The following is a 27675-nucleotide window of genomic DNA, read 5'->3' as shown; positions in this document are numbered from 1 at the left end:
ACGAAGAAACTGCATCTTGAGAAATGTTTGAAGCAACTTAATAGTTACTCATATCCTACAGATTGTGGAGGGAAAATCCTTGATTTAAACGACGTAATGCTCTTAAAAACCAAAATATGACAACTTACATTTGTACATACATATTTAATTAAATTGTGCAAGACATCCGTTTCGTGCTCTACAGGAGCGAACTCAGAAATGTAATGAGAGCCCTTGAAACCCGAGCTCACTGCTTTGTTTAATTTAAATCATAACATTTTATGTTCGTTTTAATTGATCATGTTCTGAATACGGAATACCTATCATTCTTATTATTGAACTGAACACTTCTTTAGCACCGTTGTGATTTGAAATTTGATGAAGCGAAAAAGCGATCGTAAAAAAGGTAATATATAAAATCCATAGGATTCAACCTGAAAGAAAATGAGTTAATACTTCTGAAGGTTCGATGTGAATTACAAACATGTTATATTTCATCAAACTATGAGTTTGCGTAATTATCACTGTTCCGGTTTGAAGGATGATCTCTATACTACCTTGAGCATTGGTGATGCAGCGTGTTCTGTCGTGAGCGCCATCTAAGTTATTGTTTCAACGCAATTAAAATTTTGAATGATATGCTAAATAAAAAATGGCGACGACGTTCATGTCAAGAGCACCTTTAACATCGGAAGAATCTTATCAAAGTAAGAGGATAATAATAAAATAACTAGTCGACGAAAAATGACTTCCACGATTTCGTTTGTAGATGATTGTCTTTTTTAAGGCCCCGGCCTCTACTGTGGTTTTAGATTAATAATTGTCGTCGCGGCTTAAAGGACTATGCATCGCTCAACACGAATGCATCGGACGTCTTATCCTTTAGGCCACGACGACTTCATAAAATGATTTAAGTTGGTAGGTACTCTATGTTCTTTTTTTAAATTCGTATATTTGTGTCAATGAAACCGTGCTTAAATCGTCGCGGCCTAAAGCATAAGCTGCCCGGTGCAGTCGTATCAAGCGATGCAACGGTGATCGAGTCCCGCAGGGGGTACCAATTTTTAATGAAATACGTACTTAACAATATTTTCACGATTGACTTCCACACTTAACAAACATCGTGTAATAAAAATCAAAACCGCAAAATTATAATTTGCGTAATTACTGGTGGTAGGATGTTTCGTGAATCCGCACGGGTAGGTACCACCACTCTGCCTATTTCTGCCGGCTAAGGCTTTCGGCTTGAAGGGTGGGGCAGCTGTTGTACTGTAAAACTGAGATCTTAGAACTCATATTTCAAGGCAGGTGACGGCATTTATGTTGTAGATGTCTATGGGCTCCGATAACCACTTAACTTCAGGTCGGCCGTGAGCTCGTCCATCTACCTAAGCAATAAACAAGAAATAAGGGATCCGAAAAATGGATGTTTATACATATAATAATAGACTCAACTACCAGTGAAAATTAAACCTTACCACTCCGTGATTCGTTTAGTAGCTCCGTAGGCTCCGCTGCAGAGAATTGGTTCTAGCAAGATCACACTTAAGATGATACGGAATCATCGGCGTTGGCAATTGTTATCAGCCGATACAATATTTTAAATAATCTGTTTTTCACTTACGAAGTAAACCCACAATGAACGTGGAATATTCCTTACAAAGATATCACACCATGGTTAATTACAAAATTTATCTTCCATTTACAAGAAGAAAGTGTATATGTATAAAATAAATAACAAACATTCATAAACATGTCATTGTGTAATTTTTCTCACTTAAAATAAGCCTATTTCTCATTCGTTTCGCTGTGGTCCCGCTGTGGGTCATAAATTCGGAATGATAAAATCCAAATCTGGGCCCCGTTGGAGCTGGTGGGCGGCGCCTGGCATGCGGCACACGCTCCGGAAGCCGCCACTTGGGTAGCTCAGCGCGCTGTCCGCGGCTCATTACCGCATCAGTCGTGAGGTGGAGGTGAGTGGACTTTAGCTATCTCATACATTATAGCACACGAGCAGAGTTTCAATGTTCCATGTCAAAATTTTCATAAAAGGTATAAAGTATTTTTTATTATTCGTTACTGCCTCAAAATAAAAATGAAGAGAAAAGTGTTCACTGATCGATCGTCATAAAAGTGTCAATTATTCAAACATACTTAATTCCACAAATATAAATTACATATACATAATTCAATTCTTAAAAAGGAAGGAGTTTTCATTTAAAGGTAAAAGTAAAAAAAATCATAAGAATAATCCTAGGATGTCGTTTCACATTAAAATCTTATATACTTAACCAATAACATTACTGTTTTCTGTCTTTCCATACGATCGAATTACGTTAATGAACAATGCGCCTTGTTTGTAATATCGGGGTTAAACAATACAATTCAGACTTCACCCAAAATATTCAAGTCTTGAAGAAGCGGCTTTACCGGTGTCGTAATGTACCTACATGAGTTCCGATTATCGCTTAATGTCAAATGGGCCGTAAAATCGATTACCATGTAATTCAACAAAAAAATGTTTTACTTGCCCGTGGCCTATTGATATTACTGAAGTCATTAAGATATTCCAAAGCGCGACGCTTGTGCCTGTAGGTACATGCTCTAATTAAGTTGTGGACATAACTTGATCAAGGACATCGTATTATCAAGTGAAACTCTTAAATTTTCCTCTATTAGTTGAGCAGTAATGAATATCATCTTACCACTAAATCGATTTCACTAAAAAGATCGCGGCCCTAACTTAACTTACCCCGAGAAAATATAAGTAAGATAATTTTTTTGTAGAGCTTAGCAGCTGCATAGTACATATTATATTCAGTAATTACACAATTGATTCTTTTAGAATAATTTCGATCATACTTTGAACTGCCTTGAAATTAACCTTTTGCCACCTTTTGTCTTGATCGTACCTATGCCAGAAAAACAACTATTGTTTAATTCTCAGTAGAAATTGAGTTAATCTGTCGTTAATATAATTATATACTAGTTAATTATAAAATAGTTAGGTAGTTTTTTTTAGAAGGACACTTGGTTCTGAAGTATAAATATATAATATGTAATATGTTTTATATTGAATAAATAGTCATTATTTTTAATTCAATTGTCTCTCGGAAAACTCGTCATTTCATCGGGCTATGAGAGTCGCAGCCATAACTAATACTATATTAAGATTAAATCTTGCATCTTTACATTCTAAATTCTAATTCTAAATCTTTACATTTTATTATTTACTTTAAAATTTTCGTAGTCACCAATGGCTGAAATAATATATTTCCTAAGAGCACGTGATCCAAGTATTATATTACAACACTATTTACTCTACGTACAAGTTCATTGAAAAAGCCACATAATTGTTCACTCCAGTAGCAGGATTGTCGAGACAATATAATTGCCTTAGTGACATGCCGGGGATACGGCGGGGTGTTTATGTTCCGCCGTAGCCTTGACCGAGGGCTGTGACGTCATCGCCAGACGATCCTCGAATTTGTTAGCTAATAACGATTCCGAAAACTAGACCACAGCGCGGCGGGTGCCTGATATTGTACAATATACACTGTATTACGAGTACTTGTATTATTGAAATGTCTTTTGTTGTATATTGCAAATTGTTGCGTTTGTGTAAGTTCTGTCTGTAGTTTTATTTGTGTTCAATCGTGGATAGGCAGGCGTGTCCTCAATGGGCTGGACTGCATAACACAGACGCCGTCTTCCAATTTGAGATGTGATGTCGGCGAGTAACTGTCAGCTTGCCCTTCAAACCGGAGTTGTATGGTGGCCTCACAGATATATCTAAGCGGCGCCGTCAGAACCCACCCGTGTCGACCAAGAGACGTTCTACCTCAAGCTAAGCAGTTTAAGTTACAATTAAAGTTTGCCGCACATGTATACAAATAGTACCGTCAGTGTTAAGTGAGTAGGTAGACTTGCCGTAAGGACCACAAGCGTGATAGAGAAGAAAAAAATGCAAACTTATTTTCTCAGAGAAAAGCGCTAAGAGTTAATGCGTGCTCGTGGCTACATATACGGATCGCGCTATTGGCGGTCAGCAACAATAATGTACACCAATAGGCTTACTTAAAATTTGCGTAATCAATATTTACTTAATGTAATATAGCAAACTTATTTAGAGCAGTCGCTTGACCCCCGACATTTGACCTCTTATCAAGTCGTTCTCACGAGTTTGATAAATAACTACATTCTGCGTACTCTACTCTCGACTGTAGGCGGTGGTGGTGACGTGGTGAGTAACATTTGAACTACACGAAAATTTAATATTGGTACTTAATTAGAAATAATTAAGGAAAAATAAAATTCATAACAAATCAAATGATTGTTTATGCCGCTAGATGCAAACCAAAAGACTTTTTAAACGACATAATGAACTGCGCAGGTAGCGTTTCTCTTTGGTCGCAGATATGTACATTAAAATATGAAATGAGCTACATGTTTGATAAAAAAATGTCGTATTGAAGAGTGAATTAGAACCTAAAGTGTATTGTGATAAAATTAACTGTTTTTTACATGTTGCTTTGTTTACGCAGGGGTCAGTACGTCTTAAGCCCAAATAAAATGGGCAATCTGAGAATTTTAGTGTGGCTGGGCCTAGTGTCCGCGGCACTGGCCTGCGAGCTAAATCCAGGTCCTGGAGTAGGTTCAAAGTCACCTGGAGACAATCACTACAGGCTGATTGTTAACGGAGAAGTTGAGCGATATGCGCCGGATCAGAGATATGTCGGTGAGTTCTATCTGGAAGTTTCTTGGAGACGTTTTGTTGCCATTGTACAAGCTGAACTCGATCACTAAATGAGTCAACATAATAGTATAGTATAGTAGTGATCATAACCTACAGCCAAACGGTTTTTTTAAATGCCGTAAAGAGGTAGTTCACGCCTCAATTGTCACAAAGTGGCTGCTGTAGCCAATCGACGACATCACGTAAATACATTAATAATATTGTCATTAATTATAATTATATAATTAATCACAATTTTTCTTTTTGGTTACATATTTATGATATATAACTATTATACAAATAGGAATCTCTTTGGCTTTCGCGAGTCCTAGACACTGTTGAAACTGTTTTTATGGTTTAATCTCGCTTTTATTATTTTCATTAAATTTTTTTCGACGTCTCAAACACTTTATTGTTTCCGTGAGCGCGGACCAGTCATCCACCATGGATAAATAGCGATAATCAAATTGTACGATTTGTATTTTAATATCTTAGAAGACTGTGAATATAATTTATAATAACTCATTACGAATTTAAAAGTATATAGAAAATATGATACAATCGCGCTTGAACTGACTTTAAACGATAAGGCCTCTGTGTGACGGTGTCAAGTACTGAAAACACGGAAATCAATATTTAAGAGATACATCATTAAATTCCGCGCCGAATGTTTTGCATGTTCCACTGTCTTGCAGCACCGAGATAACGCCGAATTTGCTCGCTCTAATTATTTGTCACTGATAACTGCGGTCTATCCAAAACGAACGAAAATAATTTAATGTGTCGTAAAATTTAAAGTTTGCACCAAAATTGAAATTGCACGTTCTAAGCAACGATCAAATATATTTTTACAATATAAATTGTTACGACCGCTTGTAAAGTATTAGAAATGTCTATAACTACAAAGACCAATAATGCTTAATAATAAAAAAAAGTAAAAGTAATCGGTAAAGTCGACACGACTCGTGCGGACCGTTGAAACACGTGGTAAGCCGGTCATCTTTAATTGTTATTACTTATATCTGGATAGCTTTTTGTTTATGGAAATGTTAAGTCCTATCACATATCATCACTACTATATTAAAATATTTAAACGCGAAATAAACATTTTGTTTTCCCGAAAACCACGATAATACTTCCCAGAATGCAATCATTCTGGGAATACTAACTGGATGATAATATACGGAATGATAATTATTGAAACAATTTACTTGTTGATACAATGCAACTGTTGCTCTTACAAAATGAAATTATTTTCAGTAAATTCTGAGTCTTCCCTATTCATAGTTTACAGACCCCAGACAGAATCGAAGATTATTTAATAAATATTTTTTAGTGACTCTGGTCGGTTCCCGCACTCATGACGTAGTACAACAGTTTGCGGGCTTCAAAATAATCCTTGATCCTTTGAACCCGGACACAAGGAGGGCGCCCAACAAACAGGGACAGTTCCAGCTCTTCGCCGACACTTTAACTAAGTTCGACGAAGAATGTACGAACTCCGTTGTCGAAGCTGACGATCTGCCCAAAACTGAAGTCCAGGTCATGTGGAAAGCGCCACCGGCTGGTTCAGGATGCGTGCTTTTGAAGTAAGATAGTCATTTAAAAGTGATTTGATACTATATGGGCTATTTAAGTCCAACATTTCCAAAACTCGTTATTAACACATTGTTCAGCATAGATATGTATTTCAATAAATATTGTATTTTGTTGAAATGAGGTAGGTGCATGTGAATAAAATAGCCACTGATGAACTTAGCGAGCTATCGTTGAATATATCGCTTCATATAATTTAAGTTAAGGGTGGTGGTATCTACTGACACCCATGACACCCTATTATCAGTAGTGGAAAATTAATACTTACTCGGCCTTGAAAAGTGCAGAGTTTAGAAGACAATATTCTATAGAATGAAGTGGTCAGGTATCGTGTGGCTGGTAACTCAAGCTTAAACCTTTAAGCTTTAAGACATGAAACGCGGAGTCACTGAGAGAGCTCAACTTACAAATTAAATACAAAATACAAATATTTTCTTTTTAAATTAGCTAAATTGAATTTGTATTTTCGATCATTCTAGCTTATCGTCGTTGTAAAACCAAAATCGACTATGTGCACTTTTTGAGATTTTTACTTTTTGACCTTTTCCTATAGTTCACAGCCCTGTCTACCGTATAAAAGAACTGTTATATGTCTATAGCTTTAATATTTATCTATAGCTTTAATTTGATATATGTAGTTCTTAAAAATTCACCTTCATATAAAATTTCATGCGAAAATGTTCTTACTCGTTAATTCAAAATAGAGCTTTTGCACATAGCATATTTTGGTTTGACAGCGACGATATGCTAGTTTCAGTGCAATCTCGCTTATTCCAGGGCGATGGTGTATGAAAATGCGAGTCGTTGGTTCGCTGAAGACGGTCAGTTGACCAAACGAATCTGCGAGGACACGTCTCTGTCCATCCCCGACTGCTGCGCCTGCGACGACGCTAAATATAGGGTCAGTTGAAACAGGCAGGCGATAGAGCGTCACTCGATGCGTCGCCCGCCGGCTGTGATCCCTCACATTCTCTATTACAACTTCAGCAATAAGTTTTCAAAACAGTAATCCGGACAAGTTCAAGGTGACAACTCGAATCGTCAATCGTGTAATAAAAATGAAACCCGCAAAATTATAATTTGCGTAACTACTGGTGGTAGGACCTCTTGTGAGTCCACGCGGCTGGCGTACCACCACCCTGCCTAATTTCTGCCGTGAAGAAGTAGTGCGTTTCGGTTTGAAGTGTGGGGCAGCCGTTGTAACTATACTTGAGACCTTATAACTTAAATCTCAAAGTGGGTGGCGCATTTTCGTCGTGGATGTCTATGGGCTCCAGTAACCACTTAACACCAGATGGGCTGTGAGCTCGTCCATTCATCTAAGCAATAAAAAAAAGAAATCATGTAATTTTTATGAACATTAGATGGTGTTCGAGGGGCTCTGGTCTCCGCAGACACATCCAAAGAACTTCCCGACCCAAGCTCTGTGGCTAACTCACTTCTCTGACGTCATCGGAGCCACTCACCCTAAGAACTTCACTTTCTGGGGCGAAGGACAGCTCGCTTCAGACGGATTTAGGTAGGATATAATTTCTTTAAATCAGTTGTGAGCAAGAATAGCTTGTCTTTAGACGTCCACAAGTGTATCGAAGCGGATTTGCTTTTAATAAAGCAGCTTTCGCTTACAATGTGGGCTCACGGGATGTGGACTTGCCAACACAACGCACTACAATATTATTGTGAATCTATTTTAGATCTCTGGCGGAATGGGGTTCAGTAGGTCTGATGGAGCGTGAACTTCGTCAACACGGAGGTCTGCTCCGGTCCATCGTCAAGGCCCAGGGTCTGTGGCATCCGAGGGTCAATTCCAATACTTCTGCTGCCTTCACTGTTGACAAGAAGAGGCATTACCTCTCTCTTGCTTCTATGTTTGGTAAGTTTGAAGTTTAATTATTATTAGTAAAGCTCCAATAAATTTGTTCTATGTAAGTTGAGTCCATAGCCGACCTGCTGCGGACCAGATAGCAGAGGTTGTGATGTCACGACAAGAATATTCAAATCCATCTATAGACACAAATACGATGATTTAATATGATGAGTGAATAAATTCCCGCATTTACCGTTAGATGACTCCTGACAAACCGAGTCATCACTAAATACGATTACTTTATAAACCAGGTCCATCTCCTGACTGGGTGGTGGGAGTGAGTGGACTGGACCTCTGCCAGAAAGATTGCTCCTGGGTTGAATCTAAGATTATCGACTTGTATCCTTACGACGCTGGCACAGACAATGGCGTCTCTTACATGGTACGTTTATACTTTAGTTCATTACATTAAGATTACATAATCGCTTTATAACAATTATGATTTAAAAAAAATAATATGATGCTAGCCTACCACGACTCTGTAATGTTCAATTTTGATTAACAATGAGAGTTTCAATGTAAGGAACACTTGATCCTAAACAGGGATCATTGTCCTTATTGTTCTAATATTATCTCCGGCTTCCGTCAGTTTCGCAAAAATTAAAAATAAGTGCATTTGTTTTTAAGCCGTTTATTTCTTCCAGTCAAACAAACATTTAATAATGTGGAAACCTTTGATTTAGATCCGACGACTTTATTATAATTAACCATTAGTGTTTTTGTAGGCATGTTAGGTTAATTGTCTCTTACAATATCTAATCGTAAGGGCTCCAGTAACCACTCATCATTAGGTGGACCATGACCTCGCCTGCACGCTCAGAGTAATAAGAAAACAATAAATGTCTGACTTAAGCACCCGTGAGTACGTTTGACGATATGTACAGATAAAACTTATGCAATGAAAATAAAGGTCACGATGATCGTAGGTCGTGGTATCTAGTGTTGGCTGGCGGACGGGTATTCGTTAAATCTTGAATGATTCAGTAAAAAAACTTTTTTCTGCGGCTTCGTTGTAGTTCGTTGTACATCAGTGCAGAGCAGTCATGCGTGTCCAAGAGTATTGTAAACTTAAATGAATAAATAACTTTGATGTTGCGCTGCACAGATACTATTAAATTACGTGGAGGTAATAATCTAAGAAAATATTTCGAAAATATCTCTTACAACAATTACTTTATGGTTATTATATTTTTAGTCGCCCAATTCTGAGACCGTACCCCGGGAAAGGATGTACCGCATCACCCCCATGTTCCCCGAGGACCCTCGTGCTCCGTTCTACGACCCCGACTCCAAGACGATGGCTCCGATGGCCAGACTCTACCTTACCAGAGAAAAATTAATTTCCAAATCTTGTGACGAGGAAACTCTTTTAGCTCTCGTTGCTGAAGAGGAAGAGAACACGCAGACGGTCGATAAACGTGAGTAACTTGTGCTTGCCCTCGCCACTGACTGCTGATTCTGCGAAAGCGGCGCTCGTCCAGTAGGGGACCTTCGCCTCTCTTCTTAGAAAGGGAACAAAACAATCATATGACAATCTTTCCCGGATATCTCTTGTATGACAATTACGGAAAAATGTACGCGTGTTCTGAGTTTTGGTTTCAAAGACCGACATGGACGGCATCGAGAATAGCTGCCGAGGGATTAATAATGAGAAATAGAGGGATTAGTAATGAGATATAATGTAGTCATGTGACGGTTGCAAAGAGCGGGTGGTTATAGGCAGCACAGAGCCGTACGCGGTGAAGATAATTGGGTTATATTTTAAAGCAGAAGTAGACGTCTGCAGGCTATATCACGATGTTAGAATAATGAAGGGCGTGTTCGGCAGCGCAATGTGCGGTGACGGAGTGGAGCGCGTGGTCGGAGTGCTCCGTGAGCTGCGGCAAGGGGCTCCGCATGAGGACGCGCCAGTACCGCCTGCCCGACAAGGCGCGCATGTTCTCCTGCGACCGCCAGCTCGTCTCCAAGGAGATGTGCGTCGCGCCCGTCGCCGAGTGCGAGTGAGTCCGCCGCCCTGACACTCTTGCACGATATGACGACTGTTCATTCGGGTCAGGTGAACCCCGAGCGTGGACTAACTTCACACTGCATGTCAATTTAATTTCTGTTCGTATATTTATAAACAACTAGCTGTACCCGTCCGCTTCGCTGGGCATTTAAAATTAACATTATTATTTCTCACCCCCACAAAGATTCTCATCATTAACGCCCCCGCAGCTGGTGTAGGAAGTCCAACACTCATATAAATATTAAGCCTAATATTAAACCTATCCATTAAGCACATGTATTTTCTACATGGATACCAAGTTTCAAGTCAATCGGATGCACGGTTCAGTAGTTATAACGGAACATCCGTAAAAACTACTGTAGATTTATATTTTAGTATAGAAGTTGAATCATCAATGCCGTTCTAGCGGTGACGGCGAAGGCGACTCGGAGGCCGACAGCGTGGGCGCTCCGGTGGAGGACCTGGACGGAGTGTGCAAGACCTACGACTGGGGCTCGTGGAGCGAGTGCTCCGTCACGTGCGGCGTCGGCATCAGCACCAGGAGACGACAGTTCGTCAACCACATGGGACTGAAGAAATGTCCGCTTGTGCAGATCGGTGCGTGCAGATGCCTACACACAGCAGCTCTATTACGTTTATGTAGCGCCGGCGGCCTGGAGGTTAAGGAGTGACTGCTCTTACAAATCGGTGGGGCAATAAGTATGACGCATTTTCCCACGTTTTTAATTATCAACGATATCTAGTATTTTTTTCTTTAGTTTCTATTTTAAGAAAACAATCCGTATCCTGATGCTTGTATATGGCAAGTAGTCCACAATGTCCGTCGCAGAAGAGAACCGCAAGTGCATGGAGCCGGCGTGCGCGGAGGAGGAGGTGGAGGAGGAGGCGGCGGCGGACCCGCGCTGCCCCACGTCGGCGTGGTCGGGCTGGTCGCCGTGCTCGGCGTCGTGCGGGCGCGGGGTGCGCTTCCGCACGCGGCTGCTGCTGGTGCCGGCCGACCAGCAGGCCGCGTGCGCCGCCGCCGTGGAGCTGCTGCAGCAGCGGCCCTGCTCCGACCGGGACGACTGCACCATCGACATGCTCACCGCCAAACGTAATCGAACTTACTTGTTATAACACTACCATTATACTCAAGGGTGCCTACTCACTCTAAGGAGACGAAACGGCTATGCGTAGATCACGGATGCCCTCAACTGAAGCAGCTCAGTTCTAGAGCAGAGACCGGGCTCGAGAAGAACCAAGACTATTTCTGTTACTAAATATTTTGTTAAACTTTCTGTCCAATGACACCCGTTTGTTTTTGTATACAAATAAACTGTATCTCTTTGGACGTCAAACTATGAACACCAGTAGATAATATTATAGATGCTAATAATCTTCAACAAAATTCGCAGGACATTTTAATATGAACTAAATCATCAAGATAGTAGATGTTGTTGTTGGAAGAATTCGCAGCGCTACTCGCGCACTCGGCCACGGACGCTCTGACGTCGGCTGCTCGGCTGCTCGTGTCATAGTTGAAACGAATCATACATACATACATACATACATGTGTAGGCACGTGCGTCGGCGGTCGGTTGACTGGCCAAGTCCTATCTTATTGAAACGCATTATGGCTCTAGGCTCATTCTCGTATTGGGACCACGATACGACTCGGTACTTGTGTTAAGGCGTCGTGTTAGTATCTGAGATCGTGGGCCTGTACAGGACGGTACCACCCCCCTGTCCGTTTTTGCCACGAAACAATAACGCAATCCGGTGTGAGGTAATCTAAAGCAATCGAAACTTCAAGCTCATCTACGCGATATGTACGATGTGATCATTTTAAGATCGTCTGGATAATTGTTTCAAAATGAAGATATTATGTCGGTTCTCTTAGGTCCAAACCAATACAAGAAGTCGTAGGTTGTAACCTAACAGCATTGGTATTTATAAGTACAATATAGAGTTCACTATATGGAGACGTTTACAGCTGCTTAACTCTACCTCTGATATCGCTCTAAGGGATAACGGCAGAAGACAAGCTTTCTGTATCGAATTTTGTTATTTATTGTCTAAATCATCAAATTGTATGTGTAGGCATATGTATGGAGGAACCCACTCAAGGGCCGTGCAGAGGACTGTACCAGCGCTGGGCCTTCGTGGCCATGAAGGGGATGTGCATTCCCTTCAACTACGGCGGATGTCGCGGCAGCCAGAACAACTTCCTCACGCAAGAAGACTGTATGAACACTTGCAAGATTATGCTCGGTAATTAACGCGTTCCACTCAGCACAATTGGGACGTCTGGCCCTAAACAAGCCCTTTGACTTGTAACGCGACTGATTATTTAACAAGAAGACAAAGGTATGTTTGTGTACTTCTCACTAAAAGCGTCTTGTGTTCCATTTGAAGGGTGGAGAGCTGGTGGTTCTTCTGCTTGATGGTTTACGGATTTCGTATTAGGATTATTACAAGTTTTGTGATTTGGTAACTTAAGATCAGGTGACTTGTGAGTTCGTCTCTATTTATCCCAACTAATAAAACGAGTTAGTTGCTCAATGAAGAGAATAATATTTTTAAATAAACAACAGCAAGTCTCGACACGAGTGTAACTATGATCCTCACAATGTTGGCACAACTTTATCGGTTATCGGTTATCGGCTATTATATCGATTGCTTAAGAACGCTTCGTTTCTAGAATATTCTTATTTGAACTTAACTTTTAGATAAACAAATTATACAAAGGAAAAACATCCTTTTTTACTTCATAGGATATTGGAAAGTGGAACAAATTGATTGAAGATTCATCATGTACATACTCTAAATATTGGCCCCAATCAGGCCGTCAGATACCGTCTCATCGAGCACAGATCCAACAACTTTTGCGGTAGGCAGCGGCTTAGCTCTGCCCCTGGCATTGCTGAAGTCCATGAGCGACGGTAACCACTCACCATCAGGTGGGCCGTATGCTCGTCTGCCTACAAGGGCAATAAAAAAAAAATAAAATAAAAAAAAACAACTTCTCTTCTTAGTAGTCTCCCCATAATTAAAGTCGGACTACGGGAAAGTTAAGGAGTTTAAGAATTTAAAAAAAATATCTATCCGAAGTCTTGACTTACAGGTGTAGAATCCAAGCCAATAAAATATTAATAAACAGAATATAATAAACAGAAATATTAATAATTAAATAGTACTTTTACTGTTATTGAGTCCAATTTAAATTTTATTAAACATCTATAGTCTATACTAATATTATAAAGAGGAAAGATTTGTTTGTTTGTTTGTTTCGAATAGGCTCCAAAACTACTGGACCGATTTGAAAAATTCTCTTTCCATTAGAAGCCGACATTGTCCCTGATGAACATAGGCTACTTTTTTTTCATTTTTTTTTATTTTATTTTTTTGGTTTCATGTGTGTTTTAATGTTTCCGAAGCGAAGCGAGGGCGGGTCGCTAGTATTCTTATATATATGTATGTATAAAGTGATCTAAGTCGCGAGTGGAGATCCCAAAAACGCAAGTAGTGGGTGTATAGTTCTCTATCTCAAAGCGTTTATAGTACTTATATGTATAAACAAAATAGTAAACAGTATGGCTCACAAAAATAAATTATATCGTAGTTTTTATATATAATAACATCTAAAAAGTATGAAGCGAGAATAATTTAATTCCCGTGAAAACGATTTACAAAATGTAACACCAAAACTGACATTTGAACAGTAATAATGAAGTCAACACGCCCTTTCGGCTCAGCGCTCCCGCAGCGGCGGGCCGACCCAGTGACCCACTGGGCCAGTGCGACTCCATCGTGACGTAAACCTGACGTCACCACTCAACATTATAGTGACACGTCATGTGACGTCACTCTATTGTCTGGAACTCAACCACGTTACTGTAAATCAATAGTTTTCCTGCGTGGGACTGTGTGGGAAGTAATTTAAGCTTTTAGATTTGTATATTTGTGTCAATAAAACCGTGTTTAAATTGTCGTGACCTTAAAGGTTAAGATGCCCGGTGCAGTCGTATCCTAGCGATGCACTGTTCAGGATTGACTTCCGCGGTGAAGGAATAACATCGTGTAATAAAAATCAAACCTGCACAATTATTATTTGCGTAATTACTGGTGGTAGGACCTCTTGTGAGTCCACGCGGGTAGGTACCACCGCCCTGCTTATTTCTGCCGTGAAGCAGTAATGCGTTTCGGTTTGAAGGGTGGGGCAGCCGATGTAACTATACTTGAGACCTCAGAACTTGTATCTCAAGGTGGGTGGCGCATTTATTTTGTAGATGTCTATGGGCTCCAGAAACCACTTAACAGCAGGTGGGCTGTGAGCTCGTCCATCCATCTAAGCAAAAAAAAAGGTCAAATGAATCTTGGTGTTCTTAAATTTGTATGTTTGAATGCTCAGGTGGAGTAGCGCCGGGGGGATCAGTGCCCTCGCCGGCACTTCTACCGTCGCCCGTCGTCAGTTCCAACTACCCAGGACTCAGTATCAGCTCCATTGTGCCTCTTCCTAACGGTGTTGGTGGTAAGAACAGATTTTTTAAAATATAATTTATAACTTGCTCAAAATTTAGAGCACAACATAGACCTTATAACTAACTGATATTGTATTTTAAACTGCAATTGAACCCTTAGATTAGTTTGATTATCAATTTTACAACATTTGTTGTCTCTAAATTTTATATATTGATTCGAAATTAATTTATTATTATTATTATTGATTACGATGATGAATCTCGCATCGATTCCGTATATTATTAACAATATAATATTGCAGCAAACCGGTCGCTACTGTACTGCACGCGCTACTGAACGAGTCAATACTTGTTATTTTTTATTTTCTTGTTGCCGTATAGGCAGACGAGCATACGGCCCACCTAATGGTGAGTGGTTACCGTCACCCATGGACTTCAGCAATGCCAGGGGCAGAACCAAGCCGCTGCCTACCATTTATGTTATACGATTTCCCACAAACATTATTCTATGTAACTAGGTATGTTTCTCATGAAACTTAAAAAGTAGTGCGTGAGGACTGTGTGTGTGTGTGTGTTTTACTACAGGTCCGACCCTGACGGGAAGTCCAGGAGACTGTCAGGTGAGCCAGTGGAGCGACTGGAGTAAGTGCAGCCAGCCCTGCGGAGTCGGCTACCAGGAGCGCGTCAGGACTATTCTTGTAAGATAGCACGCTTGTAATCTCCAGTTGGTAAATGTGACATGAGAATTACCATTCAAATTGTGGCAAAATATTACAAGTTTGCGGGTTTTTATTGGACCGTATGGTGTTATTACTCCATGGTGGTATTCCTCTATGAGCAAGTGTTCGGGATAAAAGAGTCGAACACCCGCGATGGCGTTACACAGAGTAGGTATGCCACTACGTGCACCGCTTCAAACTATGCAGCCACTTCGAGTTAGCTGAATGTGCGTGTGTATATGTAATGTACCGGGTTATTGCTAAATGTCATCGAGAATCCTCAATTCGTGACTGAAAACAATCTGTTCGTCCGCGACTCATCACGTCCAACTCGTAATAAAACATTATTAAAGCACTAAAAGAATTTGAAGAAATTATCGAAAAACACTTCTTTGGGGAATGAACGTAGCACCCAGAGCCTAGTAACATGTAAGAGTACGAACTTGACTTCTTACTCAACTGATACTAACGGACAGATATTAACAAGGGGCTAAAATTAAAACAGATTCCTTCGGTGTAGGCAGAGTGACGTCACAGGAAACAAGACTGAATTTGAATCACCGAATTTATGCTCAAAGCTCAAACTTCTGTAGAAGCATTTCAATTAGTCAGTGAGTTGAAGTAGGTATTATCTAACCATTAATGGTATGAAGAATGTATAAATTCATCGGCCCAAGTGTCAAGATATGATTTTTGTAAGGTTAAGTGTCTTAACAACACCATGCTCCACATCCACGAATGATCCTTTCACCACCACATCTCTAGCTGGAAGGCGACCTTTTTGACCGAATTCACTAAAGGCTGAACGTCGCCGCGTCATCTACTCCCGGCCTTTATCCGATTCGTTACAATTTGATTTCTTTGATGCTCTAAATACCAAGATGATAGGATTTCCTAAAACATCCTAAAAGATTGGCCGTGACAAATTCTCCCATGCAATGAAGTGCGTACTTGCATCGATAGCTGATCGTAACGATTGAAATATGTATTGAAGTTAATGGAGTGATCATTGTGAATTAGTTTCATAGTTTTTAAGGATTGTAATGTAAATGCGCAAAATAAAACTCGCTGAACTACCGGATGTGTCGTATGATAAAAAAGGAGAACGATGTTTTCCTTGTAACGATAGTCAGGGCGGGAAACAATCTGCACGCGGACATTAACACTTTCGTATAATTGATTCCGAGTCTGAATTATCAATACGATGATATGAATGCGTAGGTACAGGGCGCAAAGGGCATAGCCCTCGTCCAGCGATCGATTCCTCAGCACCAAGTGATTAGCAGCTACGTAGTCTATCGGTCTCAACTATGAATTTCAACTATTAATGTACTAACTAAATATTGTTCTATCAACATCATCATCAACACATCTAATGAAACAGTATAATTCTGCATCTGTACATTGATAACAAACTAATATATAAAAATGAATTGCTGTTCGTTAGTCTCGCTAAAACTCGAGAGCGGCTGGACCGATTTGGCTAATTTTGGTCTTGAGTTATTTATGGAAGTCCAGAGAAGGTTTAAAGGGTAGATAAATATAAAAAATAAACAAATATTACAATTTTGTTTTTCCTTTAATGTGTCCCCCGTCGGACGGATTCCTTTTGTTTGTTTTAAGTTTATTTTATACAAAAGTTTAGGTCTTTTATTTATCGATTGAGGCACTACGAAGTCTGCCGGGTCAACTAGTAAACTAATAAAAATGAAAAGGAGGCTACTAAAGAAGTGCAACAGAACAGAACCCTCCTATTTTAAACGTACTTCGAGATATGAGCTCCAGACCACCTGCCCTACCCTTCAAAGAATTACAGCTTTTTTCAGAAAGAGGCTCCTGTCTGGGAACCATCGACCGCGGCATCCTGGTATAGTACTATTGATTCTCCGCTGATTCCCTTCGTCCTCTTGCACGATAACCACCGGAAAATATGAGTGGAGCTATTTTAGATCAACACAATACAGTCAGTCCACACTATGTGAACCTCATATATCAAGTTTGGCGTAACGTGCATTATTAACAGATGTTCAAACTTATGCGACGAGATTTTCAATTTACTGAACTTCAGCAGGAGAGACTTCAAATACCCATGGCTTAGGAAACATCCCACACACTATTAGATAATTACAAATTAATTAATTCATTAGCCGATGTCAACCGTTTGTGTCAAGTGTCTGACACTCGTCGTGATAGTTAACGACGCGTCAAGTTCAGTGACAATGGGTCAGGGTCTGGATGACATCAGCTAGTTAATGGAAGACAATTTACGTCTCCTTTTAATGATGATGCAGTACATGTATTGTTCCGAATGTGGTTATATGAATAATCTGACAGCAGAAAAAAGAAAAACCGTCGTCCGCGCACAGAATTCTGTCGATATTCAGTTAACGTGTCCACTGTGAGTAGGTGCTTGTGAGTTACGACGTGGGCGACACGTGACCTGCGTAGCCGCAGCCAAATACATTGGTCCGACTGCTCTTGATTCCACCTTTCACAACGCCCTCCACACCGCCAGAGACATAATCAGATGGAGAAAGTGATACAGAAGGGTGGTCGTGACCCTCAGCAGTGAGGAGTACGACACAAGGAGGAGATTATGGAATCAGGACAACTGGAAATAAGTTTTACAAAATAAGCGAGAAATAAGTTTTACAAATAATACCGCAATTTTATTCAAGTAAATGGGTGCGCGCGACTGATAGCTTTCTAGGGTGCTGTTACTGTAACTGCATCCCATGCAGCGGGAGACATTGTATATATGTACATTTCTGAATTCAGAATAAAATTAATGTCTTAGTTACCTGAATAGAGGTCATATCAATTTTTAAGTATTTCTTTAATCGCACTTTTAATATTATATATGTTGGAGAAGCCACAATTATTAACACCATCGTCAGACATCATAGGGGCGAATAGGGTGATCAAGCTAAGAGAAATATTGAGTACACAAATCACGTTTGCTGTCTTAGAAAAATTTAGAAATCTTCTCTTGACGCCAGCAAACGAAAACGAATGACAGTTGTTAGGGCAGAAGCTTCGCTCTTCAAGAAGGCTGGTTGATAAGTGTGATGGCGTCTACGAGCCTCCATCGGCTAGGCTCTGTCGTAGCACGAAATTAGCCGAGTTCCGACGATACCGCGATCGTGCTGCGTTTTGTTTAGCTATGAAACTAATGGCCGTCTCCGACATATATGTACATATATATCTCCTAAACGTACAATGTTATAAATAATCAATGAGATATTAGTGGTGTATCTCTCATCATTCGATGGTTGAAGAATTTTAGTACCGTACTAATATTATTAATATCTTGGCGATTCTGTAAGGCCTTAAAAGTATAATTTTGTGAACATTTTGATTGTAATGATTACAGGCACAGCCCGGCCCGGGAGGAGTGCCGTGTCCGAAGCTAATGTCGCGGCGCCGACGGTGCTTCAGGCGGTGTTAAGTACACACACAAATAAATGAAAATTATTATTTAGATTATGAACTTACCAGAATTTTATTTTTCTTAAGATTTATATTTTATGTTAAGACACTAATTATTATAGTGTAATCGTGTCTACTTAATCGAAATATTTTCTATGCTTTTTGTATTGTTTCCGATAAATACAAAATAATACGCAGATTTTTACCTTTAATTTGCCCTCTGTGCATTGAACATTTCTTATGTTTACTAACAATTAATAAATTGTAAAAGCGTTGCTTCTGTTATCAGAGCGTTGCGACTCCTTTAAGTACACAACATGACACACCGCTTCGCAATGGTATTTTGTCATAGCTCTCGAAGATAGGCAATGGGGACCCTTGTTACCAAGTGGTCACTGTAAACAATAGACAAAATGATTATTATAGCCAAGCTACTGATTGATATATGGTCGATACTCAGGCATAGTTAATTGTGTTTCTAAATAGCTCTGAGAGATTTCACTAATTAATTGATTCAGTTGTCAAATTACCCCGGACGCTACAAACAAATTACATAGTTGTATCAACATGACATCACTGGTGATATTTCGTGTATACCTCGTCATGTGCATTGGACCAGCGCCAGCCTTGATGACCCCGCGGCTCTCCTGCGGCTCCCCTGTGACTCAGTGTGACGAGGTGCGTGGTTTGTTAGCCAGTTAATCCTTTCGCAGTTAACACACTGTCACACCGGTAAGTACAAGCTGTAAACCGCTAGATACAGTAAACGAATAGAGCGTGCAGTTCTCCAACGAACACCGGGTCGAAGCGTTTTTTAATATTAAAATACTAATTGTGTCGATAAGAGTACCGCCGAGAGCCTTCGAGTAATAATTAGTACCTTTTATATCGATTTTTAATATTGGTTGGTCACAAAAAGTATGCAATATATTTTGTTATTATAAGTACAAGATTTTGCAGACTGAATATATTTTAATTAACATTTCGGAAAAAAACACTCAAGTATTGAATGAATTTGAAATTAGGAAACAAACTTATTAAAAAGTAAGTCGGTACTTGGTTCTCTCTCGGTCTATCTAGGTACTAGAGCCATTAGCGCACAACACAAACAGTAGCGTACAATAGCGCTTCTTAATTGAAAAATTCCTGAGAGTCATTTCAATTAAAATACCACTTCCCACGCTCGAGTTCTTTAGGCTAAAAAAGCAGACGGTCACATACTCAATACTCATACACGACGGCGTCTAAGCGGACATATTTCAGTTTATAGTCTTCTGAGGCTCTCTATCCTTCGTCAATAATTATAGTACTAGTATATTATAGTTAAATATCACATTATTTTGCTATTTACCCTCTCCTTAATTCTCACTTTGAGCACAGGCATAGGTCGTGTAGTCCGTCCGATTCAAGCAAGGCGTACGAGGCGAGAGATATTGTGGTAGAGGCTTATTCCCCAGCTTCAATAAGTCTAAATAGAACTTCTAAATATTATAGAATATTTTACATCTGAAAATGTCTATAGGTACAACACTACGTGTCTGTAAAACTGTGGATCGCGGCCGCGTAAGTCAGCATCCACAGCCTGCAGCCGAGAGTTTGAGTTCTACTGGAACAACTTAAACCATATTTTTCGCGATTGAGGTATCTACTTTGTATGTATGCCCAAGTGGCAATGTAGATTACATTTGAGGCTTTCTCGGAATGAAGATGTCGCCGGTTCGACAATAAGTCCCCACGTCACTATAATATGTCAGGCGAGAAAACTCTCAGGCGAGAAAAGAGAGCAGACATTGATGTTATTACTGGTAGCTTCAGATACAGTATTCCCAAAACCAATATAATACTATGTAATTATTATTTTTTATTGCTTAGATGGGTGGACGAGCTCACGGCCACCTGGTCTTAAGTGGTTACTGGAGCCCATAGACATCTACAGCGTAAATGCGCCACCCACATGGCGGACTGGTGGTAGGACCACCAGAAAAAAAAAAGTTCTCAGTATAGTTACAACGGCTGCCCCACTCTTCAAACCGAAACGCATTACTGCTTCACGGCAGAAATAGGCGGGGCGGTGGTACCTACCCGTGCGGACTCACAAGAGGTCCCACCACCAGTAAAGCAATGTTTATTTCACTACACGTAATGTAACACGACATATTATGTAAATCTGTTGACGCGCGGAGTCGACGACCTCACGGGACGCGAGAAACAGCCTTTGCTTTTGACTGTTTGGTCAAGCGATATGGATTTACTAAAGCGATAATTATTCATATTTACTTTACCAAATGATTATCGTTTTCCTGTTTGTTTATGTACTATATCTTCTTTCCTTCTATTATCGAGAACCGTAAAAAAAGGGAATAAAACCTGTATTTTTGTATTTGTAACTTGTCAAAACAAGTTTAACTATATAAAAATGCTAAAAGCAAAACGAATTGTAATGAGACCAATGAAAATTACAACTTCGTATTTATGCACCCAGTAATTCGTTCCACACACGTGAGCATGGCGGTTGGTCGCTAGCTCACAGAATTTTAATTTTCGCACTTAGAGTATACAGGTTTTAGAAGTTAGTTTTGGAAGTTTTTGTTTAGTCGTTAACTAACTAACATCCAACGGGGTGAGAATCTTGATCCACTGTCTCATCCAAGGGGACTATCTTGTCGCGTCGCTGTTTAGAATTAGTATTCTGACCCTTGTGTATTGCTAAGTTAGGTATATCACTACCCGCATCCGACATCTATAATCCGTATACATATCGTATATCCGTATCTGTAACAAAAATACAGACATGCAAATGTAATAAGTGCATTACCATATTTATGTAAATTTGTAAAAACACAGTGAGTGATACTTGAGAGTACGTTATTTATTTGTACAAATAATATTTGCTAATTTGCCGCTTATTACTTTCAACTTTATTAATATTCATTGTTTTGGAGCAGTTCAACAACCTCAATTTATATTTTGGTTTCCGATACTTTTTTATTGCCCTTGTAGGCAGACGAGCGCACGGCCCACCTGATGGTGAGTGGTTACCGTCGCCCATGGACTTCAGCAATGCCAGGGGCAGAGACAAGCCGCTGCCTACCTCCACCACAAAGTGTCCACGGACACTACGTACATCAGGTTGAAGTCTCTATTGGATTGATATACCTATCGACTGTTTTGTTGTGTTTCACTTATGAAGCCAGGCAGCATGATAATCTCAAGCTGCGTGCACTCAAAACACGACCTATTCTGTACTATGCGACAGTCATGGGTAAATTCATTTTAAGGTAGAAAAACGTCGTCGTGGCCTAAGGGATAAGACGTCCGGTGCATTCGTGTTGAGCGATGCACCGGTGTTCGAATCTCAGGCGGGTACCAATTTTTCTAATGAATTACGTACTCAACAAATGTATACGATTGACTTCCACGGTGACAGAATAACATCGTGTAATAAAAATGAAACCCGTAAAATTATAATTTGCGTAATTACTGGTGGTAGGACCTCTTGTGAATCCGCGGGGGTAGGTACCATCGCCCTGCCTATTTCTGCCGTGAAGCAGTAATACGTTTCAGTTTGAAGGCTGGATGGCGCATTTGCGTTGTGGATGTCTATGGGCTCCAGTAACCACTTAACACTAGGTGGGCTGTGAGCTCGTCCACCCATCTAAGCAATAAAAACAAAACTCAAGGCTACTTCTACCGGTGCGGACAAAACAAATGACCGTTGTTAATAACAGAAACTTCCTGTACACTAAATACAAAACAAAAACAACTAAAACAATTTGGGTAATTGTCTGTAAAATTACACTGATCAATGTGAACCTAATGGTTTTATATAAATAACTGAAATTATAAAAAGATCATAATGCTAATACAATATTTCTCTATGTAATTTAAATTGAGTTTGAAATTGTTGTTATTCATAGCCTTTTTGGATGAAAACGTCCTTCGTATTCCAGTCATTTAACATCTTAATTGGTTCAATAGCAGTTATTTTGTTAGTGCTCATTGGTTCTCCATGTCAAAGTACCACAGTAGACTAAATTACTATTAGAGAGAAATTTAAGTGCCGTTGAATGATCATTATTGACACCACATTTACAGTATTACGCGAGTCCGCGTTATATTCAAATTTTAACGACTTTTCTAGTATTCCACAGTTTTTGGTGTATCCGGACGACTGAGTGTTGCATGTTAGAAATATCTTACAATATCTTCAGGTCTGGCAGTTTTGAACATAAGACTTCATCTTCAGACCAACCGTCTTCTCTTGGCTACGATTCGCCAATACCCAAAAACAAAATGCTATAATGGACTGATGATATGTAGGATAGAGTGTCTGCAGAGAGGCTACTGATCTTTCTGCTGAAAATCAATATTCTGACAAGATGAAGAAGAAAAACACACAATAATATGCGTGGCTTCTGCAAAGTTGCGATGACGCAATCCTACCGAAAACGTTAGTTTACTAAACACGAATCAGATACACAAAATCAATTTTACATTACATGGCTTGTGTTGTTTCAAGGTGATCTAGTTCTTCCGGGTTACAATCGCCGATCGCTGCGATGTACATAACATCACACGGTTGTTCTAAATCAAAATACAGTGCACAGCTTTTATATTCATTTTATGGGAGAACACAAAGACAAATTATCTCTCGGAATATTTACTGTGTACGAAAACCAAAAAATATATTTAAAAACTAAATAGTTTTCGGTTGAGGGTCGACATCAGTATTGGGAACAATCAAACGCGCTATTCATTTACATGATCTATATCTGATCTATAGAAATTTATAGTTGATAATAGGAAATTCATGCCATAGTGCTTTTAATTCCAGAGTTTTTTTTAAAGACGGGTGAACGAAATCGTGGCCCACCTGGCATTAAGTGTTTCTCGGAATCCATAGACATCAACAATGTTAATGCCGCTACCCACCTTGAGACATGAGTTCTATCTCTCGGTTTTGCAGTACAACAGCTGTTCCAGTCCTCAAGCATATGAACACATTACTGTTCCTCGGCGATAATAGACAGGGTAATGGTGGCTCTTCTGAGCCCCAACACCATTAAAATACTTTCTGTTTCCAGTTTTCTACAAGATGTTAGCATCATATAAGAACTTATTTTATTTATTATTTTACTGTCCACATGGACAGACGAGCATACGGCCCACCTAGTGAGCGGTTACCATCGCCCACGGACTTCAGCAATGCCAGGGACAGAGCCAAGCCGCTGCCAACCGTTAATCTTGGTTTCCCGTGACTTATTTTGTAATTAATGTTCCTTACTGCGTTTTAGTATAAAGCAGCCATGTTGGACACGTACTTAACGATTGTTTCCAAGGTCTTTCCGTACGACTGACTTAAAAGTCTAAAGTAACGATGTTTCTGTACCGGGGGGCGATGGCGTAACTATTGTTGTCGTTAACGGCCCCTAAGAGAGCGGGAGACCTAAATCAATCTCGACCACTTTCGTATTGTCGTCGACTGTCGCCGTGAAGGATATCGCGTGGTAAACGGATTCGAGACGTGGTGCGAGGGTAGAATAATTATTCCAATGCATTTATGACTTCATGGTAAAGTCATGAAGCAGTAAAAGTGCCTGCAAAAGCTTAGTTGATAAAAATATTTACATTTTGACTTTTTGTTTGATGATGAATTGATAGCATGCATGCACATCCTGAAGTTCTGACTCTAATATCAACATCAGTATCGTATTTGACCACAAATAAAGTTCCAATTTTTATTACCGGAAATATAAACAATTTATTACATATGAGTTATTTTCATCACTTTGAAATATTATTTTCTTTTATTTATGTTTCGATCATCACTCCCTACTTTTCCAGCTGCATTTTAGAACGAAGGTTTTACAGCTAATGTGAGTTTAGTAGAACCATGCATGTATTTTCCTTTCACAGTAAAGCCGGGCATTTGATAAAAGTTTCGACCTCGTTGCCAAGGCCTCAAGTAGTTAGTACCAAATGCGCTCATTATTATTTGCGTTTCTTGTGTAGTCCACTAGTTGTTACGTTTCTTTCGTTTGTTGATGTCACTAATTCTTTTGTTTAAAACTTAAAATAAAACCTAAAACCTTAATAACGCACAAAAAAAAACCGAACAAAGCTAATGGCCAACAAGGTCTATGCAGAATTAAGATAATGGCAAATATTTTAAGACGGAAGCGTTTTGAGAAACTTTAACATAGAATATAAATAATATCGACCTATAAAACCTAGGAGACAATGACGAGAATAAATGAAACTCGTGACTAAAAATCAAACTTCTCTAAAAACTATCGCAATTCAGGTAATTTCACGGGTGAGTTGTTGTCACACGATGCTCACAAGCTGAAAGGCGCGACCTCTAGGGCCGGACGCGAGTATCGCAAATCACTAACAACACTGCCAACTGAATTAGCAACGTTTAAATTTAGAATGTTCCCGTAAATAAGTGGGCGTCCTAAAGCGCTTGGCTCTAATACATTTTTATGTCATTAACGACACAGTAATACTCACTATTATGTGTAGCACGTATTTTTTCTGTCACACACTAACTATTCCATTCTGTTCGTATATTTGCCTCGCAAATTAACAGTTCGTTCCGCTGTAATGTTTGTTTCTTTGTAATTCGTATTCATAGTTTTAGCGCTATAGATAATATGTGCTTGTACCCGCATACCAGTCAGAGATGGTTTGAATTCTATGATTCGATGTATTATATCTATGTATGTATTGTATCTGTATATATGTATTGTTATGTATTGTATATGTATTGTAGACGCTGCCCACTCGTCGTGTGTCAAGTTGGTCTTGGTCCGTTATCAGCGTTGTCATTATTGCCCACACCTTCGATATAAGAGTTCCAAGTCTTATTAGAAATATTGTTGCTTTTATTTTGAAATGTGCGACTGCAGGAATGAAGAGGACGGCCGCAGTTGTGCAATAAAAGATTCAAACCATTGCTAATAACTACTAGAAGCAACAGCTCCTGACCGTCAACAGAAACACTTGTAGAATTCCGATACATCTAGTTGTCGGTACTATCACGTATTCACAAACGACTTCCGCTATAAAAAAACATCTTGTAGTTAAATTAAATCCACAGAATTGAAGGTTTTTTTATGAAGGAAGGATTACTAGTGGCCCGAAGGCCTTTTCGCTTTCCGAGCGCCTCCGAAGGAGACCTAACAACTCAAGAGCAGCTGCTGCGCGAATGAATCTACTACCGGATTTAAGTCACGGCCCGCTGAGAAGATCTGACGAGAAACTCAACGGGCTCATGTTAGAGCTGAAGGCGTCTAGTGCTGAAGTTAATGGACCCGTAAGAACGTGACAATCGAAGTACGTACCGCCGCCCTGTCCTCCCTGCGAGCGCACTCACGGGTTCAACCTTACGATTTACATTACGGATGCTCCGCGACGATCATATTAGTTGATACTTTGATCTCACGTTTGAGAGTAGGCGACGACTCGCGCGCCGTGCAGCTCCGGACATTACCAGGCAGAGCTCGATTGCCCAAATACGGCAGCAGAAAACAATATTTATAAAATACAAAAGCATGTTTCGTCACAGAGTCGCTTGTTGATACAGCGCCTCAGTTACCACGTGTACCGCGGCCGCGTGCTCTTGGGATCTTCCTAGACTAATTGTCTCATTGTTAACAATACCTAAGGAAGTGTTTGTAAGCGTGACATAATTAAGAATAGGAAATACTGAACATAATTTTATGAAGGGTTTTTTGTCTACTTTGATTGTAGACGATGGGACTGCGAATGCGAATAATCATTATAGTTATGGGTATTTCATCGGAGCAAATCGATGATATTCTCCGAGTGAACCACCCATTATTGGCTAATGTGTGAACGATGACGCGTTGGTCGTTTAACTGAACTTATGTGTATTCAAGTTTTAAATTAAGGACGGATATATTTTCGTGGCGGGTGGGAAAAATAAAATCGATAGCCACAAGCTACGGAGGGGGTATCGTGGAGGGATGACTTTAAAAACCTCATTTGGGGCGAGTAAAATCAAACCCGCAAAATTATAATTTGCGTAATCACTGGTGGTACGACCTATTGTGAGTCCGCACGGGTAGGTACCACCGCCCTGCCTATTTCTGCCGTGAAGCAGTAATGCGTTTCGGTTTGAAGGGTGGGGTAGCCGTTGTAACTATACTGAGACCTTGGAACTTATATGTCAAGGTGGGTGGCGCATTTAAGTTGTAGATGTCTATGGGCTCCAGTAACCACTTAAAACCAGGTGGGCTGTGAGCTCGTCCACCCATCTAAGCAATAAAAAAAATAAAAAAAGAGTAGGAACAACATTAAGACATAAGTGCGACCATCCGTTTAATCCACACAACTATAGTACAGTTTGTCGACATCGCCCAAAACACGACATCTCGGATCCTCCCGATTCACTAACGGTGCTTTCAGGTATCCCAAGCACCGGTCATAGCTCTCGTCGAACCCGTCGCTTACGACGAAGGGCTCGGCGAGTAAATTAACCCATAGACACGGCCCACTGAGTTTCTCGTCGGATCTTCTCAGTGGGTCGCGTTTCCGATCCGGTGGTAGATTCTGCGAAGCACGGCTCTTGCTAGGGTTCGTGTTAGCAACATCGCCAGGTTTGAGCCCCGTGAGCTCACCTACTAGGCCGGCGACGCTGACATGGTCTCCTAGATCATCAGGTTAGGCAGGAAAAGCAAAAAAAACGTACAGTTTGGAAACTGCTCAAATAACAGAACGAAAACAACAAACGCGACATTAAGCCGTAAAACCGTTTAGAATTATTTTAATTACTTTTCTAGTTTTTATTTACATTTTTTAAAGAGTTTTTCAAGTTATGTATTCTTCAAGAACACAATGACCTCAAACATAAGCCG

General features: G+C 40.0%; 2 protein-coding genes across 3 annotated transcripts in view; one reads left to right on the top strand and one right to left on the bottom strand.

The window, feature by feature from the left end:
- The window catches only part of LOC114241247 (phosphatidylcholine:ceramide cholinephosphotransferase 2), a 104417-nt gene that overhangs the window by 49525 nt on the left and 27217 nt on the right, over positions 1–27675 (bottom strand). The window lies entirely within an intron of this gene.
- fat-spondin (extracellular matrix protein f-spondin) lies at positions 1930–18992 on the top strand. Of its 2 annotated transcripts, none has more exons than XM_089732607.1 (15): positions 1930–1952; positions 4524–4717; positions 6051–6303; positions 7088–7211; positions 7675–7829; positions 8005–8183; positions 8429–8559; positions 9373–9595; positions 10006–10177; positions 10592–10782; positions 11015–11278; positions 12265–12435; positions 14576–14695; positions 15231–15343; positions 18738–18992. In XM_089732607.1, exons 2-15 carry the CDS (start codon positions 4552–4554, stop codon positions 18810–18812), a joined length of 2337 nt encoding a protein of 778 aa, XP_089588733.1. In that variant the 5' UTR covers positions 1930–1952; positions 4524–4551; the 3' UTR covers positions 18813–18992. The 2 variants fall into 2 exon arrangements, with proteins under 2 accessions (XP_089588733.1, XP_089588732.1); XM_089732606.1 differs by lacking the exon at positions 1930–1952 and adding an exon at positions 4089–4222.

Source organism: Bombyx mandarina, chromosome 13 (assembly GCF_030267445.1).
Source record: "Bombyx mandarina strain Sakado chromosome 13, ASM3026744v2".
In the NCBI taxonomy this organism is placed as follows: domain Eukaryota; kingdom Metazoa; phylum Arthropoda; class Insecta; order Lepidoptera; family Bombycidae; genus Bombyx; species Bombyx mandarina.
Note: the sequence above shows the minus strand (reverse complement) of the source record. Positions and strands in the feature narration are given on the sequence as shown.

Coding starts and splice junctions, on each gene's coding strand:
- fat-spondin (XM_089732607.1), top strand. CDS start 4,552: ATGGGCAATCTGAGAATTTTAGTGTGGCTGGGCCTAGTGTCCGCGGCA. Junction 7,212..7,674: donor GCGACGACGCTAAATATAGG/GTCAGTTGAAAC, acceptor TATGAACATTAG/ATGGTGTTCGAGGGGCTCTG. Junction 14,696..15,230: donor TCTTCCTAACGGTGTTGGTG/GTAAGAACAGAT, acceptor GTTTTACTACAG/GTCCGACCCTGACGGGAAGT.